We start from the raw sequence: 20,996 nt of genomic DNA, 5'->3' as shown, positions 1-20,996 counted from the left end.
TGTGTTGCTATAGCCAAGGTGAAAATACCGGTAGAGCAATCTTTCAATTCATTTAATTCAATTTAATTTCATTTCAATCTTTTCATCCTCCAGCACCCCTCTCTCCAGACACCCTTTCGTGCATCAAAATGGAAAAGGGGGTCAAATATTCATTCTAGCACAAGTTTTTGACCACTTCATGGAAATGCTGAACAGATTTAAGAATGATATTGAATCTGAGGTCATCAGTTACATGTCAGGTCCGGTAAGATCCACAACTTGATCTGAGTTCTTTTTCATGTCAACAGGAGTTCATAATGCCTCCCCTAAGTCCATTAGCTAACCTTTCACACACATTAACCTTAATGGCAAAGGGAACTGTTTGTCTTTTTAAATGCTTTCATCAGTGTGACATTAAGATCATCCTACTGCAGACATGGAGGTTACTCACTCACACATTAGGAGTTTCATGTTGTCTGACTCTATTGTCCTCACATCCTGCCACTCTAACCCTGTAAGCTCTTTCCTTCCATTTCCTGGTTACCTCTGAGTCAGTGTCTCTCACTCTATAAGCTCTTTCCTTTCATATCCTGGTTACCTCTGAGTCAGTGTCTCTCACTCTATAAGCTCTTTCCTTCCATTTCCTGGTTACCTCTGAGTCAGTGTCTCTCACTCTATAAGCCCTTTCCTTTCATATCCTGGTTACCTCTGAGTCAGTCTCTCTCACTCTATAAGCCCTTTCCTTTCATATCCTGGTTACCTCTGAGTCAGTCTCTCTCACTCTATAAGCCTGTGCTGGCATACGCCTGTGACGTCATTCTCAGTCACAACCACTGTTTGTGTGTGTGTGAGAGAGAGAGAGGGAAAGAAATACGTGTGGAAAAGAGAGATACACAGACAAAGAAGGAAAAAAAAGAAAAAACTTAGCCTCTGTGGGTAAGAGAGATCTAATGATGGCTCATGGCACTGACAGGGGCAGAGCAGAGACCGGCTCATTACAGACAACACGTCACATCACGTCACAGCCTCCACCAATCAAAAAGGCAAAGTGAGAGAGAGAAAACGCTGGAGAGCAAGAGAGAGAACGCTGGAAAGGGAGAAAGACAGCGATGGGATGAGAGGGGGGGGGGGGGGGGGGGGTTGATGTAGGCAGAGAGACTGGCTCTGGAATGCTAAGGACATTTTTACTACACTATATTCACTCTTTACTTTGACCAATGTATTACAGATCTAATGTACTACACTATATTCATTCTTCTTAAATTGTGGAGAATATATTTAGACACATTAACACAGGTTTATGTGCAAATATGCCCTATGACAATCAATAATATTTAAATCAAATATTTACTGAAGAATGTTTTGCACAACTTCATCCAATGATTAATTGATAAATGTAAAGAAAAACATTATGGATATACTGCTTTACAGATCTGTGGAAGGAGTACTGGTGTTAACTGTTTCTAAACAGGTTTTCTGAAGTGATGCTGTTCAGTTTGGACTGCACACCTGCACCCTCTGGCGAAAGGTGCAGTTGTGTGGGCAAGTTTGGGCATCCCAGGGGGCAAATAGCATCACGCCACGGCACTGTTATCATCTGAAGTGAAAAGGAGGTAAACACAACCCCAGCTGCCAACAGAGATTAAAAATAGTCTCTCCTCAGGGGTGGATAAAGTGGCCATTTTTATTTCATGAAAAAAAAAAATAGGGAAAAAAATGGTGGCATGTGTCCAGCAGTGTCCAAACCTTCGCATCCAACTGTAAGCCTGGGTGGTGTTCACTAGCCATAGGCAGGAAAGAACTAAACAGACCTGAACTGTAGGATAAGCAGCAGGCCCACGCCCCTGACAGACTAAACATAAGGGCTTAGTAGGCTAATGACCATTAATCCTAAAATCGTTATCTCACTGTATGATACTGAGTACTTTGATAATGAACCTATCAGCAATCAAAATGTTTGCCTGTGTAATGGAAAACCGTTGTGCATTCTTGGCATCAAGAGAATGTATCGATGCAACAGTCACACTTAACTTGTCTGGCGGAGAGCTGAAATGAATGCTGTGTTTAATAACATCCTGCCTGATACTGTAGAGGACACCGGGCCATTACTGACAGCATGTCACACCCTCCAACAATCAAACCCGGAGAGAACAAGTGAAGAACTCTCAACTGAAGAACAACAACCGCTTATCTCATATATTCAATAGTACTTTTGCCACTTTTACCATTCTTTAGACCAAAGTCAGTACTTCAGAAGCATAAAGCAGGACTAATGGGGAGTACACTAATCTTAGTGTCATATCTAGTCTAAGTGTTAAATCAACTAGTTAAGATCAAACCAGTGTGTTTACACTCTTTATCATAGACTCACATATATAGACGAGTATCTATCGCTGAGTTGCTAAAAAAACATAAATCTGATTCGTTAATTCTCGTCCTTGATAATCCCACAGAGGCTCAGGAGGCTGGAGGGACACAGAGACTTAATAGTATACCTGCTTGTCTATCTTATGCCTCTAGGTGTGTGTGTGTGTGTCTGTGTATGTGTTTGTGTATGTGTGCATGTATGTGTATGTGTGTGTGTGTGTTGAGGCAAGAAGCAGCTGACATGCCGTTCTGGGTTTGAGGTTTTTTTTTTTTTCACTCTGACATGATCACTCCTGTCTCCGGGGTAACCCGTCTCTAGGGACACCTGTCTACCTGGATACCCGCCGGTGACATGGCGGGGCTTGGAGTCATTAATCTACAGCCCTCAAGTCTGCTCAGCGGCCGTATGACAGCTTCCTGCCTCACCGCTCCGCACCACACCGACCGCACAAAAACGCAATTACAACCCTTACAAAAAAAACACAACATATTTTACCAGCCCTCTCCATTCTCTAGCTACTGTCTCTCTCTCTCTCAGACCGGGCCAAGAGTGTGTATATGCGTGTGTCTGTGTGCTGGAGATATTGCCATCTCTAATAAAGCACATTTGACAATCACAAAGTCCCTTCCACACAGTCCCCTTTAATTCCTTGAGCTGAATGGTCACAGGGGACACGAGGCCCAAGCTGACCGGCACTGGAGTGGGGTGCATCTCTGAAGAGAAGGTGCTTTAAAGAACGCATCAGGAGTGTTTACCTTTTTTATTAGTTTTTTTTCTCCACACTCATCTGTATCTGACATCAACATGAGTGAGAATAAATCAGCCACAGTGAATGTTTGCTTACATCTCCAGCTTGGGGCGGCACTCAGTGTGTCTCCTCTGAGACTGGAGGCCAGGGGACAGCTTGATAGTTTGGGCTTCGGCGTCTCCCGCTGGCCCTCATGTGACACATGCCTTTGCCAGGGCATGCACATGCCAAACCAGCTGCTGGAATAGCACTCTAGCGAGACCCGTGTCCAAATACCTAATACGGCATGTGGGCTTAGCCGCAGCCAAATCCCACATAGCCCGGCCAAGGCGGCCGGCTTCCATGACACACTGACGCAGGCAGCCAGCCACAGCCCGGCGGTGGGGGGGCTCTGCTTTTTGGGTTGGAGGGCAGGGAAGGGGACAGAGGAAGGGGGGGGCTGGCCACTGGAAAAGGAGGGAGGAGGGGATTTACATCCGCAACCCAATTTCCTGCAAAAGAGAGCCAAGACCACAACTGAAAAGTTGCAGCCAGAAAAAGGACGACAAGCACCAGTGGCCCTTGTCGCTTCCAAAGCCTTTTTTTGTGTGTGTTTCTGTCCTTCCTTTCTTAACTGGCCCATGCTGTGCAGAGGAGATGTGCCCTGGTCTCAGAGACCCAGAGCTCCAGGATCAGGGATGACTGTTGGTGTTCCACGAGAGGCACAAATGAGAGCTGACAGACCTCTGGGATATCCCTGTCATCAGGCACTAATCAAAGTTTAGATAACGAGGAGCGGAGACTCTCCAGTCAATCTGTTCCCCTTATCAAGCAGGTAATTGCTGAGGTGCAGTGGATGGTCATGACCATATCACGGCGCCTTCAGGTTTGGATTTCTGATCCTCGGCAGTCACTGGTTCAATCCATTCTATATATGATCATCAGAGAATGATGTGCAAGAGAAAATAGGTAAAATGGTTCATATACTATATGTTTTGTTGTTATTTTTCATGGATCATTGTTCCATTTTACAGCGTCTTTCTGTCTATTTCTTTTTTTTCTCAATTTCTTTCCTCCCTTTTTCCATTCTATCTTTCTTTTTGACTATAACAGTGAGATTGTATTTCATATGCTAGCCACTCTAAGGACCTTAAAACGTTTTCATTTAATGGTGCTGTAGAACTCACTCCAGGACCTTATTGAGAGCACAGCAGGAATTTAAATGGGGTAATAAATGAAAGGGGGTTCTCGCTTGCAGGACTGTGGGAGTTTCTTGGCCATTTTGGCTTTGGACCATCAGGCTGGGTCACATGCAATCCCCCAAGCCCTCTGCATAAACACACACATGAACACACTCACACACGTACGTACTCACACTGGCACAGGCGGTCACATCAGGACACATGCACACACACACTTGAGTATGTGTTGTGCCACACATATACACACAAGTGCAAACACGCACACACACACACACTGCATATCGAGAGAGAGACACACACACACACACACACACACACACACACACACTTGTGAATGTGTAGTGCCACACATAGACACAGGTGCAAACACACTGCATATCTAGATACACACACACACACAGTTCCAGCCCAGGCCCTTGGCATACTTCCCTGCCACACACCGAGCCACAGAGAAGCCTCTGCTCCATTGAGAGGCGGTGACAGACAGATTGATCAAAGAAGCCACTGAGCTGCAGTGGTGAGCGACCAGCCAGCCTGTGTGTGTGTGTGTGTGTGTGTGTGTGTGCGGGTTGTGGGGGGCAGACTCCTCAGCCTCATTCAATCTCTCCTCCCGTGTCTCCACATCACTCACTCCCTCTATCCCTCTCTCTGTTCATCCCCTTCTTCTGCTTCTCATGTCATATTCTGGAATTCTATGCATTTTGTCATCTAATTCTGCAGCCAGAATTGATTGCCGTTACTCAGCCCCGCTCGAATGCATTGGAGGAGTTATTGGATATGTGTGTGTGTGTGTGTGTGTGTGTGTGTGTGTGTGATGATGATGATAAACAGAGAGTTAGGTAATGTGATCCCATTCCCCAAATTGATGAATTCTCTCCACAAAGACAGAGAAGCAGAGAGAAAGCAAAAGAGACACACAGACAGAAAGAGAGAGAGAGAGAGAGAGAGACAGAAAGAGAGACAGAGAGAGAGATATGGATGGTAAAGTGTGACAGAGAAAACCAAGTCAACGCACACAAAAAATGCATTCTATATAAAAAAAAACTAAAGAAAAAAATCTTGTTCGGCATTTGATACCTCCATGTCCCTTTGCATTTGCTGAAATCTGTCTCCATCAGAAAAGTTTGGGAGGCCGCGGGGACAAACATGGCGGAGCTGTAGAGAATCAATCAGGCTTTGGGCTGTTGCTCACGACTCCAGCTGCCGCATGTTAACAAGCAGACAGGCAGCAGCACAGAGCTTCCTCAAAGCCACTCGTGGATTATGGTCTGGAGCTGGAGGAGACATTATTGGTGGTGGAGCATTTTTAACTGACCCTGAATTTCTGCTAGGCAGAGAGAGAGAGAGCGAGAAAGAGAGAGAGAGAGAGATGAGGAAGGAACAGTTTGAGATGGAGAAAAAAATGACATATGGTATCTCCCTTGCCTTCCTCTCTCTCTTCATCTGCTCCCCCTCCCTCCCTCCCTCCCTCCCTCCCTCTCTCCCTCTCTTTCCCTGCAGGAGCATTGAGTCTGGGGATACTGGCCATGCCTGGGTGTTTTTTGCGAATCTGCTAAAGATTAGTGCACTCAGAGTAAATCAGACAGAAGCTAAAGCAATTAGCACGGAGAGAAATTATGCTAATGAGCCCGCAGAGCTTGTTAGGTCATTTTCATTATGCATGTTAAGCCACGACTTGGGGCAGGGTAACTCCAAAGGAAGATTAATCGTCGCGTAAAAGGGCTGAAAAAGGTGCAGAACTAGTTTCCATAAATCAGCGCGGACAAACAAATATGAGAAACTCTTCCATATTAGGGGAAAAGAATTTTAAAAAATCATGCTAGGATTAATGAATGGACTTCTGCTTTCAAATAAAACAAATAAGCAACCCAAAGAATCCAGTATGCTTTCCAACAAGATATTTCCTGCTAAATATATCATTTAGCAAAGGTCAAAAAAGCATGTTTGGCATAACCAACAAACTAATAATTTCAAACCATTTCCCTCAGCTAATCCTGAGAAACTCCTGACTCTTTGTTTTTGTAGTCAGTGTAATCTGTCATGTGCGCTGATGCAGGGAGTTACGGTGGAGCACCGTTGTGGCACACAGCAGCCATAAATACAGCCCACAAATGAAGCCGTTCATCAAGTGTTTACGGGACCTTTCGCCATGTCAATATACATTAGCCGCTGACTGATTGCCATTTGTCTAATTAATCAATCCACGCCTCGGGACTCCTATGCCATTAATTCCCTGATGAGCTGGTCACTGTACAGGGCAGTGGGGGATAAATCTACCGTGCGCTCCACTCCAGAAATAACCATACTGGCCAAAATAAAACATACACACACACATAAACACTCACTCACACAATCACACACACTCACATAGTAACACACACACACACTGGTGTGTATGGTTGTCATAGGTTTCATGAGCGTCGTAATACAGAAGATTGAAGACAAGGGTTTAGGCCGAGGAGGGGTGTGTTGCTGATTCAGATGGTTACTTATTAATTGACTGTGTCAGCAGACAATTTACCTTATGGCTGCAGTCCCATTCAAGTCTTGTGTTTGTTTGTGTGTATGTGTGTAGTGGCGTGTGTATGTGTGTATTTGTGTGTGTGCATGCGTGTATTCGTGTGTGTTTGTGTGTCATTATATGCAACATAAGAGTACTCAAATCTGAAGTCGAAATTAGAATTCCCTCAAAGGAAAACACACCTGCAGGGGATTATCTTTTTCTTTTTTCTTTTTTTTTGTAGATGAAAAGTGAATTCTGAGACTCACGCTGAGCTGTGTTAACTTGAAGAGACAACATTTAATGTCACACTTAATACTATTGATTGAATCATAAAACACATGGCTTAAGTAGCGACGGCCCCGGATGCTGAGCTTGAGAGAAAAGCAGTTTGGCTCTCCCCGAGGCTCTATATAACACCTTCACAAACTCAACAGAACTTTGGCTGGCTGCGGCTAGCAATCCATAAGCTTTCAGTGGCATTAAAGGAGTAAACGCTGTGTCAACTCTCTAAAATAGGTTGCACACATTCTACAAATAATGGATTTTTATGGTTGCCTTCTGACCGGCCACACTGGGATCCCACACAGTCCAGAACATTCCCCTGCCAAAATGAAATAAGATGTGGGAAGATACATGCTGTCAGGGCCTGAGACAAAAAAACTAAAATTAGAATAAAAACCTTGTGTAGGTAGTATGCAATCCTATGTTTTACATCATGTTGGTAATTTTACCCTATTCATCAAATTTAACATCCACTGTGCAGTATGTATTAATTTCAATAATCAGTGAAACTGTACAAAGGTTGTACAAACTGTACAAAGGTTAATCACAAGCGATCTTAGACCATAACAGTCTTATGATTAGTTCTAAACTAAAAGTACAAATGTACCATATCCAGTGGACCTCATGGGACATTATGGCTGAGTTCAGTTTTCAGATGACACAGGGAACGGAGCCAACACTGAGCCAGCACTGAGCCAACACTGAGCCAACATTGAGCCAACACGATTCACTATCCCATAAAATGATGGCCTCTGCCTGAAGGTCAGACACAGCGTTTTCAGTAAGTCCAACATTTGCTGCCCGCCAGTCCACCAACTGGAATCTGACCAGTCGTCTCGGTTACGCAGCCCCCTTTCTCACCTTAGCAGTTGTTTTGGCAGCTGTCCTAATGGCAGGACGTTAAGTCCAGTCTGTAACCCTCTCCCTCTTTCTCCCTCTGTCTCCCTCTTTCTCCCTCCCTCTCTCACTCTGTTTCTCTCTACAGTGTCCCTCACTTACCTCTCTCCATCGTTACCCACACACTATACGCCCCTCTGTCATTCTCACCCTCAGCTGCACCTGCACCCCCTTAATGCACACAAACACAAATGCACGCAAACACACACACACACACACACAGACACACACACACACACAGACACACACACACACACACACACACACACACCTCTCATTCGCTCTTTTCTCTTGCTCTCTAGTGAGCTCCTATTCTGGCAGGAGTCCCAGATAAGAGTTCAGTGTGGATCCGGAGCCGAGGAGCTGCCTTCTCCTTCTCCTCTCCGCCTCTGTGCTGTTATCATAGGCTCTTCAGATCCCCCTAACAGGGGTCCCACTTATCACTCACAGGGTCGTCTCCTGCACACACTGGACATCGCGAGTTAGATCCCTGGGGTGGGATGGGTTTGGACGGGGGTTGTCAGCTGGGGTTCCCTCATCATCAGTTGCTGTGTGTGTGTGTTGAGAGGGCTGGTGGTGTGTGTTGGCATTTTTTTCATGTCCAAAAGCAATTTTTCCGTCCGTTTCTCTTCTGATAACATGAGGGAACCACCAGGGGTCTTACATGCCGCTATGCAATTTGCTGAGAACTGTTAGCCCTCCCAACAGGGTGTGCAACACAATGGTAGCAGAAATATATATATTTGGCCACGGAAAGAAATTGGTAAAGGTAGAAAATGGAATGTCAGTGCTTGTGAGCGTCAGAGATGGTTACATGATGCATTATAACGCATTATAAGTCACGCAGCTGCTGACATCTGTGCAAACTATAGCCAGATAAAACCAGAAATAAATAAGGCACACATGAGATACACTGCCTAACAATTACACTTATCACTTCAAAGGAGAGGCTGGTGAAAAGTAGATGCAACTGCAACTATGATTGAATCTGACTGTCTGTGTGGAGTATATTGCTTTTTGTGCTTTAATGATCTCTATGCGTCTTTGTGTATTTTTGTATTGATCATGGATGCCAGTGTTTATTGATTTCCTTTAGTTGACGAAAACCTTTCGCTGTTAATTCACCCACACTTAATTCAGAACCCTACGGGAGCTTACCGTCATGAAGCCGTCCAGCAGACCGGAGTCGGGTTTGGGCGGGGCTTGCAGGCGCTCCATAGACCACTTTTCCATGATGGCGTTCACCTGGCTGCTCTCGGTGTTCAGGATCCTAAAGCCTGTCATGTTCACGCCACTGTAGCGATATGGCTCCACGTCCAGGGCAAACAGGTCCTGAGGACACACAGTCAATTAGGTTAGATTACAGGCCAAGTTTATTAAGTACAGGTATGGGTGGGGAGGCACCTGAGTTCTAATCCCTAGCAGTGAGACTTGAAGGCTCCGCCGTAAGAGAGCCATAACACTGACATAAATGTATCACGGCAGATGCCATATCCTGTCACTAATGATTTAACAGTGTTAGAATGATCATAAAGGTTCATTTGCCATACCAAAGACTAATGAGGTTACATAACTAGACACCGTCTCACACGACAGCTTACCTTAGTTGTTGCTTGCAACATCTACAATACATCACCGACCTCTGAATACAACAAATGTTAAACCAGTTGTGTTTATAATTGATCAATTACAGAGTTACTAATATGTAATAACGATGTAATGTTAGGATTAGTTTAGTGGCATTGCTCCCATACAAGATCAAAAGGTGTGATGAAGTGAAACACTTCATATAAAGCTATAAATGATTTGTGTAGATGCTAAAAATCAAACACACTAAAGAATAATAATAATAATCATTCACATTCAAGTCCATGACAAACAGCATGGAGCATAACCCTACATTTCTAGAAAGTCACTTGTTTTTATTTCATATGAATTGCGCCCTTGTAACAGTAGCCCTCCTCTCTGCACGCTGACGTGAGAGTGCACACATATACGCCAGCCTTTGGGAGAGTCAGATCTGGCAGTGAATGGGGGACATATGTGGTCTCTGTAGCGGAGCTGTTGACGGCGGTGGCAGATTTAAACCTCCAGCCCTGGCTCCTCCGCCTGCCAAAGTCAACCCTGGCCTCACTCTGCTGGAGCGTCTCTGTGTCATATGACCGCATCTCCTGCACGCTTATCTGGCTCAGCATATTCAGTATAAACACTGAATAGGAAGAATCGATTACCATAAAGGGACAAAAAAAGGGACGAAATAGGGGAGAGAGAAAGGCGGGGAGGGGGTTTAAATCATTCACCTGGCAATAGTCAGGAACAGGGTTTTTGAAGGGGGAGATGCTCATTTTTTTTAAGCTCCCAAAAGCATACTCTCCCCCACCAAAGGGAGCGGCCAGACAAAAGGCAAACGTTTTGATGTGAACTCAAGCTGTGCATCTAGCCTCTGATGTCTTTGAGATTCTCTTCCAATGGGAAATATTAATACAGTTATAATAATGCCTTGAAATTGGGACCAAAAAAAGAGAGCCCAAGCCCAAGCAGGGCAAGAGACAAAGAGACAGACGTAATGAAGGTGAGAGACACACACACACACACACACACACACACACACACACACACACACACACACACACACACACACACACACACACACTTTGTGAGAAAGAGAGAGTGTAATGACAGAAGGAGGGAGAAAAAAGAAAGTGGGATGGAAGAAAAAGCACCTGTTTGAAATTTGGAAAAGGACACACAGTGAAGAGGTCAAGGTTTGGTGAAGAAAAATACCAGAAACATTATTAGCTATTTAAAATGTCAAGTGTGTGCTAAAAATCCCTGAGGAAACACAAGGATGAGTGTTCAGTGTGGATGAAAGAGGCTAAACACACACAGCCTACCCACTCCTCCTTTACTGCCCTGTTCGTCCATTCATCAACGCATCTATCTCTCTTGGGGGGGGGGGGATAATGTCCTATAACATTCCGACCCCCCACCACTCTGTTCTAAATTCGAAAAAGGTCTCATTGTTTTTTCTCCTGGTCATACAATCCAGGAGAGAAATCTGCCACTGAAAAGGACTCCGCAGCAAGCAGCAACAAAGGCTTTTGCAGCACTTTAAAAAACATCTTGCCAAGCATTTATGCCCGTGCCTACTAACACAATAGCAGTCCAAACAATTTGCACTAATTCTAAAGCTTGGTGGAGACTGAAAGGCAGAATAAAAGAACACACACAGCAGTCTGCACACCTGTCCCTTAATGTTGATGAAAGAAGCGACATCAAAACCAAAAGAGAGGTTCATGTTTCATACGCTTTATGCAGCATATGGCCTTACCAGTGTGGTGAAGATGTAGTGGTAATACTCTGTCATCATTCCCATGGACAAAGCCTAGAAGACAAAGGAGCAAAGAATCAAACACTTAACAGACAGACATATAGACAGACAGAAGGACAAAAATCAGACAGATAGACAGACAAACAGATAGAGATCGTTGCTTCCAATACCAAAATAAATATAATCCTGTCATATTATATTTGTGGTAAAGGTCTACGTGTATGTGTGTGCTATTTCTTCCCGTGGCTATTTATATGTACAGTTTATGTGTTTGCTGATGTTTGCCTGTGCAGCTATTTGTATATGTAGTATACTGTATGGGGATGTGTAGACGTATGTTGATTCATATGCATACTCATGAATCCTAAGCATGTTTGAAGCTGAACGCTCATTTCAAGCGTGTCACTCTTCGAGCCTCACACAGCCCTTCCTCTGCAGATGAGCAGGTGGGCCAGTCTGAGCCAGTGACTCTCGGGCACATTATGAAGCACTGATTATTATGGAAGTAGCAGCTAAAGAGTGTGATTAAATAGACCGGGGTCAGGGCTGTAATTGCTGCCAGTCTTGGGCCCGCTAAGTGTCCGGGATCGACAGGGAGCCTTCCGGATATCTGTGTCCCAGTAGACCCATCTCATTTTCTCGCCGACAAGCGAGAGGGACAGCCTGAGCCAATGGGGAGGCGAGCTGTCAGTCACACGGCGGACTTATTCGCAGGCAGGCGTCAGACTGTTTGCTTGTCGGCCTGTAAGGTAAGCTGTGCTTATCGGAAAAGACACTAATAGATTCCCGCTAGGTTTTTAATTTCTGCTGATAACATTCCTATTTTTTTTGCTCAGTCTAAGGTTTTTATGGTCTGCGCAGCACACTGTCTCACCCACTCCAATTGGCTAGATAACAACAAAGGAATTTGAATGAACCATGCCAATTCAGATGGCCCTGTTTGCAACCAAGCACTTCAAGCGATGATCCACTCAGTCAGCCTAACTCTGTATGACAGTGAGGAAGTCGTCACGCAGTCTTAAATGACTTCTAACAGAGTTTCAGAAGAGGAGTGCAATGGATTGGGGAGTATCACACAAAAACATTCCAGTGGATCATTACTCCCCATTAGCGGAACATATCTCATATGCCACTAATGATGAGTCTCCTTGACCTTCATTACCAATCCACCACTCTGAGATTGATTAAAAAGGCCTGTGAGTGAGTGCCAGAGTGAATCATGCTATCTTTAATATTTGATCATGCCTGTGAGCCGAAGGAAACATGAACGCTGCTAATTATGTTTCCTTTTAAAATACCAGCCTCTTCCCCAGAGCCGTTTTGGAGCAGCTGCACATGTGGAGATGTGTGGCATGTGGAGGCACTTGTGTTCTGCTGAACATGTTCTGAGGTGCACTACCGAACCAACCAAAAGATTTATATTGAAAATTGTAACATATATTACATCATTGAGTTGAGTTAGAAATATGGACCTGGAAAGGGATAAAATAGCATGGTGACAAAGTCTGAAATAAGAGAACAATTTAAAGCATGTGTGTGTGTGTATGTGTGTGTGTGTGTGTGTGTGTGTGTGTGTGTGTGTGTGTGTGTGTGTGTGTGTGTGTGTGTGTGTGTGTGTGTGTGTGTGTGTGTGTGTGTGGTTCGTGTGTGTGCGTGTGTGTGTGTGTCCATGTATGTGCAAGTGTGTGAGCTTTCATGTTTTGAGATGCTTTTGTGTGAGCGGTTGCTGGGTCCTCACCTGCTTCAGAATCCCAGCAGCCATCTCATGGCCGCAGTCGAAGATGACATGGAACTCCTTCCCTCGCTTCATCTCCTTCAACAAAGGTTTGGCGTCCTTCGTGTCCCCTGGCAACTGCCGGATTTTTAACCGGATGTTGTATCGGGAGGGGGCTTTAATGAGCTCCTGTAGCCGGATGAGACCTTGAGGAAGAAGAGGAAGGAGAGGAGGAAGAGAGAGGTGTGGGAGGATGCAGAGAATGAGAGAGAAATGAAGGGAGGGCGGGGAGAGAGGGAGACAGAGAGAGAGAGAGAAAAAAGCAGACACATTTCAAGCTTCAGTTTCAGTTTTAGTTCAGTTTCTTTCTGTTGTAACAAGAAATTGTTCATTAGGCAATCAAAAGACCTGTTGAAGCTGAAAAGAGGAAGCAGCCAGACTATGAAATAAAACCATATTAAAAAATATAATCAAAAACTTTCCAGGGCCAAGGACACTGAATAAACACTCACAGTAATACATGGGAAACACTTGAAATGGTTCAGGCAGCTGAATGTACAGCGCCTTAGTCTATTGCCATTCTGGAAAAGAAACTACAAATATGTATCTAGTATAATTGAAGTTAGACTCTGCATTCATTTGATTCCCTTGGTTTTAATTAGAGCTAGATAAGGACTCCCTATGAATAGATGGTCTAATGTCATCCAAGTTTAATGAAATCCATCCCTCTTTGAACATGTCAGGCTCAGTCTTCTTCTCCCTTCCTCCCTCTCTCTCCCTCTCTCTCTCTTTCTCTGTCTCTTTCTCTCTCCCTCCCGTCCTCCTTCCTTCTCTCTTTCTTCCTCTCTGTCTTCACCTCTCTCTCTCTCTCTTTCTCTCTGTCCATTTTCTGACTCATCCGAGTCTTCAGTCAGCTGAATGTGCTGCCTGAATGCTGCCAATTCATCTCATATATTGTCTGTCCTGAATGCCAATTGAGTGTGGAAGGCAGGAAACACGGTGACTCCTAATAATGGACATGCATATTTCTGGTCTCTATGGCCACTGGGTCATTGAGTCGGCTTATGAGAGGACTCTCTGGTCTAAAGAAGGACGGCTCTCACACATCTGGGAAACAGACCACACCGCCTGCTGTGAAGGAGAGGCCAGTTCTCGCATTGTGTATTTCCCACCTATTTTTACCCGCCATATTACCACTCTAATACAATCTGCTAACCCATAATGTTCGTAAAGACCTTCCAGTCTGGTGTTTTGCCATCATTGGTAACATATTGGCTACCTTTACAAGAGGTTTCAGTAGCCTACACCACGTGTGTAAACTGTAAGAAGCTTTGTCATGATTCTTAGCAGGAAAAGCTCTGAGCCCTAAGTACTATTTCCCATCATGGGGAAGAGAAGTCTGAAAGCTAGTATTTATCCTCTTCAAGAAGATTGTGCCTACATTTACCAGCTTCAATGCCATTTATTTTCTGTATGGTAGTAAGTAGTTTGTTGAGAATGTGGAGAAGTCCAGTGTGAAATATAGAATCCTTTGTTCTAACCAGGACCACTAGTCATATAATATAGACTTTGTGGCCAAAAATGTCAACACATTTGGATGGGAATACAGTTCTAGTCTGAGGTTGCTTTATCTCAGCACATCAGGGACGAAGCCAGTCAGAGCAGAGACACAGAGACATTGTCTGACTTAACATCCTTCTGCTGGCCTCAAAAACATTGTACCAGGTTTTTAGTTGAAACCTTGTTGATCTGGAAGCCCCTGCTTAAAGGGCAGTCACTGAGCTGCTGCAGACTGATGCTTGTGAAGGTCACTGCTCTGAGTCCTAAAAGACAGGCCCTCCCTGGGCTCCCCTGATGACCTGACGTTTGACCAGCACAGCATCTATCACATGACGCAGACTTTAGAAAGCACAGCTGAGCACCGCTCTCACAAGTCTCACCGCAGCAGGCTTCGCTTCAGCAGCTCCTCTGGCAAACTCACAGAAAGACAACATCACCCCCCCCCCCCCTTCCTCCCTTCCTCCTTTCCTCCCTTCCTCCTTTCCTCCTCTACTTCCTCCCTCGTTCCGGAGTGAGGGATGGAAAAGCAGCCAGATGTTTTCCTCTCCGCCCGGCGGCAGAGGCTCCCCTGCCGCCTCTTTTGGCTGGTGGCGTTATTTGTTTATTTCCCCGCTCCTCTCGAGTGCGTGGCGCTGTAGGACTATCGGCCTATAGCCCTGCTTTAGCGGCCAGCCCTTCCTTCAGCCCGACAGCCTCACACCGCCACTAGGAGGCCCCCCGTAATTCAGTGCTGCGCGTTGCCAAACGACACAGCCCTGGGGGGGTGCCCACGCAAATGCTGGAGATGCGTCATCAGCTGTGCTAAAGGAAGGTCAGCAGCAGCAGTGCAAGCACAGATATCATAGAATCTATGCATCACTAAGGGCATTCATACCATCTGGGTACAGCTGGAAGCAGTCATGCAAACATTATCTACCAAACTGTTAATTCAGCTGGGTATGACAAAGGGAAAAAAAAAGAACACTGGACTACTGATGCATAGTGTGAAGACTGCACTGTGATAACGTTCTGTTTTAGTTCAGGTAGTAATTAGGAAAGGTATTTCCTTGGAATAAAAACATAATTTGCTATATCCATGCCGAGCCATGTTCATTTTAGAAGTGTATCTGTGTAGGTAAACGTGCTGCTGTGGGAGGAAGCACAACGGTGTGAGTTAATAATAATGTATGATGTTTGCAGCAATGAAATGCCCTTCAACCTTTGAGTGGTTTAGAAGGATTTCGAATGCCTCTCCTCTCTTCTTTCCTCTCTGTCCTCTCTCACTCCTTCTCTTCTACTCCACAGATTAGAGAGAGAGCACAGGGCAGGATCCCAGAGAAAGAGAGGGGGGGGGGGGGGGTTGTGGAGAGTGAGGCAGCGAGTGAGAACGAGAAAGAGAGTGAAAGTGAAACACAACTGTCAGCGGTGATCTGTATTGACTGGGTCTAATGCCTTCAGACCGTTCCTGGGTCTGCATTTAACTCCGCATGAATATTTCATCGCCTTCAAAGCGTTTATTAGCAGTCTGTCGGGGGGCTCCTGAGCGTGAAACATATCAGCCTGTGATAAATATCCGCCCAGACCGCATCGCTCAAGTGTGCCCAAATAAAACAAAATCCCTTAGAGATGGCAGCATGCCCATTTCAGCCATGGAGATGTGGTTCTTCTGCGGTGGGAATATACTACCAGGGGGACAACCTTAGAGTGTGTTTCCTTCCAGTATGCCATCTGTGGAGGTGCACCACGAGATAGTGGAGAAATGGGGAGGTGTCTCGTGATGCAGGAAATTCTAGACAGCCCAGCCAAGGTTAATGCAGTCCACAGGGGCACGTCGACAAGTTTATTTATGTCCCATTATACGTGCCGGACAAATTGAAGTACGATTAAAACCGATCTCTGGTCAAAGGTTTTAATAGCGGCACCGAAGACATTCTACATTTGCAGGAATTACTCCCATTCTCACACACACACTCACACACACTCACATGTCCATTCTCCCCCCTTTTCATTCCCCTCTGCAGCCCTGTAAAGTCAAGCAGACTGCAGGCGACCAACAGATCCGACAAAACGATTTAACGTTGACGGTGGAGGGTAGAGAGGACTTCCAAGAGCCCGAGTGGCGCGCTACGCATTTCGGGCTTGGCCACGTTCAAGGGAGCACACTCAGCAGTTGGTGGGTGTGTCCGAGGGAACATCTGCTGCCGAAGCGGCGCATGCTGCCTGCTCGTCTCGAACACCTTGTCAAGGCCGCACACAGATGCAGTGCATTAATTAACATTTGTGTGCCATCTTGAGACGTCAGACACCATGAAGCACGAGCTTGCCTGGGCACGAGGATGAAATAAGCAGGGTATATAGAAGCACTGGGGTTTTTTCTTTCTGTTGTTGTTGCTTTGTTTTTCTTCTTTTTTTTCTCCGATACATTTTTTATAGGAGCAGATGAAAAGTTGAATCAATCCATGAGAGTCCCAACATCTTTGCAAAACAAATTCGCTCTTTTCAAATAAGAGTGCAGAGGAAAGACAACAAAGAAGGGGAAGAAAAAAAGATTCCTACAGCGTAATGGCATAAGCGAATATTAATCATAAGAGTGCCTATCCAAAAGCATTTCCAGAGGCGAGGAACGATCACAGCACTTATTACAGCAAAGCGGCAAAAACTGAAATTAGCTTGGCACTTGGAGGAATGTAAAGAAAGCAGGGGGAAAAGAGGGAAAAAAACAACAACACTAAAATTAAATGAAACGAAAGAATCTGCTGCACAGGAGCGGAGCGCAGGCGTGTGATGGGCTCGGCCCTTCATTACTGTGAGTGGGGAGGCTGCTGGTGTGGAGCAGTCGCACATATCAAATTGAAACAGATTACTGGAGGGGTCTTGGGAGAGTCTGGGTGCGCTCGAGCGCTGCTCACTTCAGTTCAGGCTCTTAGCAGATTTTGAAATGCGTTTATAGGCATCTCTGCTCGAGCAAACACATGATATAAAGCCACGGTGGCTAACAAACATAGACACCCCCTGTGCGCTTGGGGCCAGATGCTAAAAATGCAAACACAAACACAGGAGCCAGAAACTCATACGTGCACCCCACCAGCCTCTCCACACACACACACACACACACACACACACACACACACACACACACACACACACACACACACACACACACACACACACACACACACACACATATTCATATAATTAATGAGGCAAATATAATTTTATTTTTTTTTCATTGTGCAAACAATTTATGGTGCCTCAACTGATACTATCATATGTATCATCTGCTGGGCAAAACACCTTCTAAAATTGTACATGCAAAATACACACACGCACACACACACACACACACACACACACACACACACACACACACACACACACACACACACACACCCACACACACATACAAAGCTCGTCCTAAACACAAATTCACCAACTTCAGTAAAGACACACACACACACACAAACACACACACATAGACACACAATCTAAGAGTGAAAACTTTTCCCCCAGCCACATGCAATAAGCCCTTTTTGAAGGCAGCCATACAATCAGACACTCCTGAGTGAGCAAGCAGCTATACGGATGTCTACAGTGACCTTTAAACTAACGCAATTAAAAAAATGTCAGGCTTACATGGGTCAAACACGTCGCCATAAAAGAATTACACGCACCGGGCACACAGTAAATTAACTTCCTGCTGAGGGGAGAAATGCACTAAAAGGGGCTGTTTTGTACATTCAATTCCAGTTTTTATTGTTAGCTGTTGTGCCTGTCAACACAACCGCAATCCCCTGAGGAACCTTCTGAGGCTTAATGGCAGAAAAACAAAGATTCCCATTACAGATTGGGGCAGCACCAAAATCCAAGCTGTTTCTTTCTTTTTCTTTCTTTTTTTTTGAAGGGGGTAAGTAACCCGCCTAGCTTCCCTCTGACCCCTCTCTGCGCTATGCCGGCTGGCTGAGATGTTGTCACGGTAACTGGCCCATAAACGCAATGAGGAGGGCACTTAAACTGTCACTCTCTCCCGCTCCTGAGTGAATGAGAGAGAATGAGAGAAGGAGAGAGGGAAAGAGACAGAGAGAAAGAGAGGGAAAGAGAGAGAGAGAGAAAGAGAAAGGGAAATAGACAAAGAGAAAGAGAGAGTGGGTTAAAGAGAGAGAGAGAGGGTTAGAGAGAGAGAGAGGGTTAGAGAGAGAGAGAGAGAGAGAGAGAGAGAATGATTGAGACAGGACCAGAGACAGGAAGACAGGAAGAACAAATAATGGACACGGTGCCCACTCAAACACAGACACACAGACACACACACACACACACATACACATACACAAGAAATAACACACACACACACACACACAAACCTAGCCCAGCAGAGCTGTCTCACAAACTCTCACAAAAGCCCAAATGTTTTCCTCTGCACCCTGGCCCCGCCTGCCTGATGACAGATAGCACTACCAGACAGGCATCTACATCTCCTCTGACCAGTCTTGCTCTACCTCTACAGGGTGTGTGTGTGTGTGTGTGTGTGTGTGTGTGTGTGTGTGTGTGTGTGTGTGTGTGTGTGTGTGTGTGTGTGTGTGTGTGTGTATATATGTGTGTGTGTGTGTGTGTGTGTGTGTGTGTGTATGTGTGTGTGTGTGTGTGTGTGTGTGTGTGTGTGTGTGTGTGTGTGTGTGTGTGTGTGTGTGTGTGTGTGTGTGTGTGTGTGTGTGTGTGTGTGTGGCTCGGGGTGGGAGAGAGGAGTTGGGCCGCTGCTGCACTGTTGTCTAGTCACTATTCTCTGCTTATGATCCACCATCACTAATCATGTGGACATAGGATTACATGCTCACTAACATGACATAGTGATGACAAGCCCACTGACAGGACATAAGCGATCTTATGATAAATGGCATAATATAAGGGAATGTATGGTCACTGGCATAACAAGGAATCACATAATCACTGACATAACACAAGGGAGCGTATGGTCACTGACATAACATAAGGAATCATGGGGTCACTGACATACAGGAACATATATGGTCACTTGCACCAGCTAAGCGCTGGTACACTCCCACACATAAAGGGAGCATTCAGTCACTGACACCCCATAACGGATGGAATGCTCAGCTGTGTAGGGGGGGGGGGGGGGGGGGGGGGTGCAGGCAGCGTGTCTAGCTCATTTCCAGAGTGAAAATTAGAGGCAGTCCCAGCGTCCCCAAACAATCCAATTACCCCAGTTATTGTTTCCTATGGATGTGGGGTTGCCCCGGCTCTCGTCTGGCAGGGCTTTTTCCTAATGGATTTCAGCATGCTGGAGTGGGTGTGGGTGTGTTCACTTTGTGAGTCATCTCCATATCCATATTCTATGGCTAAGGCTATCCTATGTCTATCAAGCCAACGTTAGCACATTAGTCTAGGTTAAATCTAATGCAAGTCCCACATCAAGTCGTCTCTGTGTATGCACCTGTGTCAGTTCCCCTTCTACAACTATGTATAGCTGAACACACTATACTATGTACATAGTACAATATGGTATTCCACATCTGATATACTGTATACACAGTCTGTGACATATGGCATATCTAATACATATGTATCTGTAGCTCCTTGTCAGTTTGAGTGACGTGGTATTTGCCTGATATGACTAGGCAAGTCAGGCCGGTAAAAGCGGTCTGAAATGTAACACTGTTAAACCGTCTAAAGACTTTCTCCCTCCCCAACTCTTGCCGGCTCTGTCCCTCTTAGAGCTCCACCAGAGATGCCCTGAGCAGCGGAGGCCCACTGTCCCATTAAGGCCCTTTGATGAGGCTGCATGAAGGCTTGGATGGGGGAGGGGTGGCTAATCTGGCCGTCAACCCTGGCGCTGGCTCCGCTACCGACCCCTGGCATATGGCACGGGTGCCCCCGGCTGCTGTGGCCGTGGCGGTGCCCGCTACCTCGCCATGGCCTGTCAGCCGGGAGCTTTGGCCGGGACAGCAGACCTGTGGGAGAGCAGGAGGGGGGGGAGGAGGCAGGCGGGGGGCGGTGTAGCCCTTCTGCCCCCGGGGCCGGATCACTCAGGCGGGAAAGGGGACATGCTGTACCCGTCCAAACAGGCGTGGGCGGGTGGAGGGAACCACCGGCCTCCTCTGCAGGCTCACTGTGTGAAGGCTACGGTGGTGGACTATGCTGTTTAGAAAAGCAGGCATCTCATCTGCAGCATAGACTGGGCTATGTGTAGCACACTGAAGCCAATGCTAAAAAAAGGCAAGGATTTAGCCCAAGTCACTAATGGATGGTAATATTATAATCCTCAGGAACACACCCTGTCATCATAGCACACCATTTAGTTTATGCGGCTCTGACTTTAAATACTCAAAAAAGATGCAGTCAGCAGGCACCTGACAATCTTCTGACTTATGCATATGCTACCTCAGCACTGCAGTACTTAAGCTGTATGTGTGCGTGTGTGTGTTTATGTGTGTGTGTGTGT

General features: G+C 45.7%; 1 protein-coding gene across 1 annotated transcript in view; it reads right to left on the bottom strand.

Moving 5' to 3' along the window:
- grik2 (glutamate receptor, ionotropic, kainate 2) overlaps window positions 1-20,996 on the bottom strand; it is a gene marked incomplete at both ends in the record, with an annotated part of 157,514 nt that overhangs the window by 82,119 nt on the left and 54,399 nt on the right. The window contains 3 exons of the mRNA XM_080857505.1: window positions 9,117-9,290; window positions 11,290-11,343; window positions 13,028-13,209. Coding sequence (XP_080713631.1) covers window positions 9,117-9,290; window positions 11,290-11,343; window positions 13,028-13,209 — 410 coding nt within the window. The remainder of the gene's footprint in view (window positions 1-9,116; window positions 9,291-11,289; window positions 11,344-13,027; window positions 13,210-20,996) is intronic.

The sequence above is a fragment of the Sprattus sprattus genome, assembly GCF_963457725.1.
Source record: "Sprattus sprattus genome assembly, chromosome: 19".
Lineage (NCBI taxonomy): Eukaryota > Metazoa > Chordata > Actinopteri > Clupeiformes > Clupeidae > Sprattus > Sprattus sprattus.
This window is presented reverse-complemented; position numbering and strand designations above follow the sequence as displayed.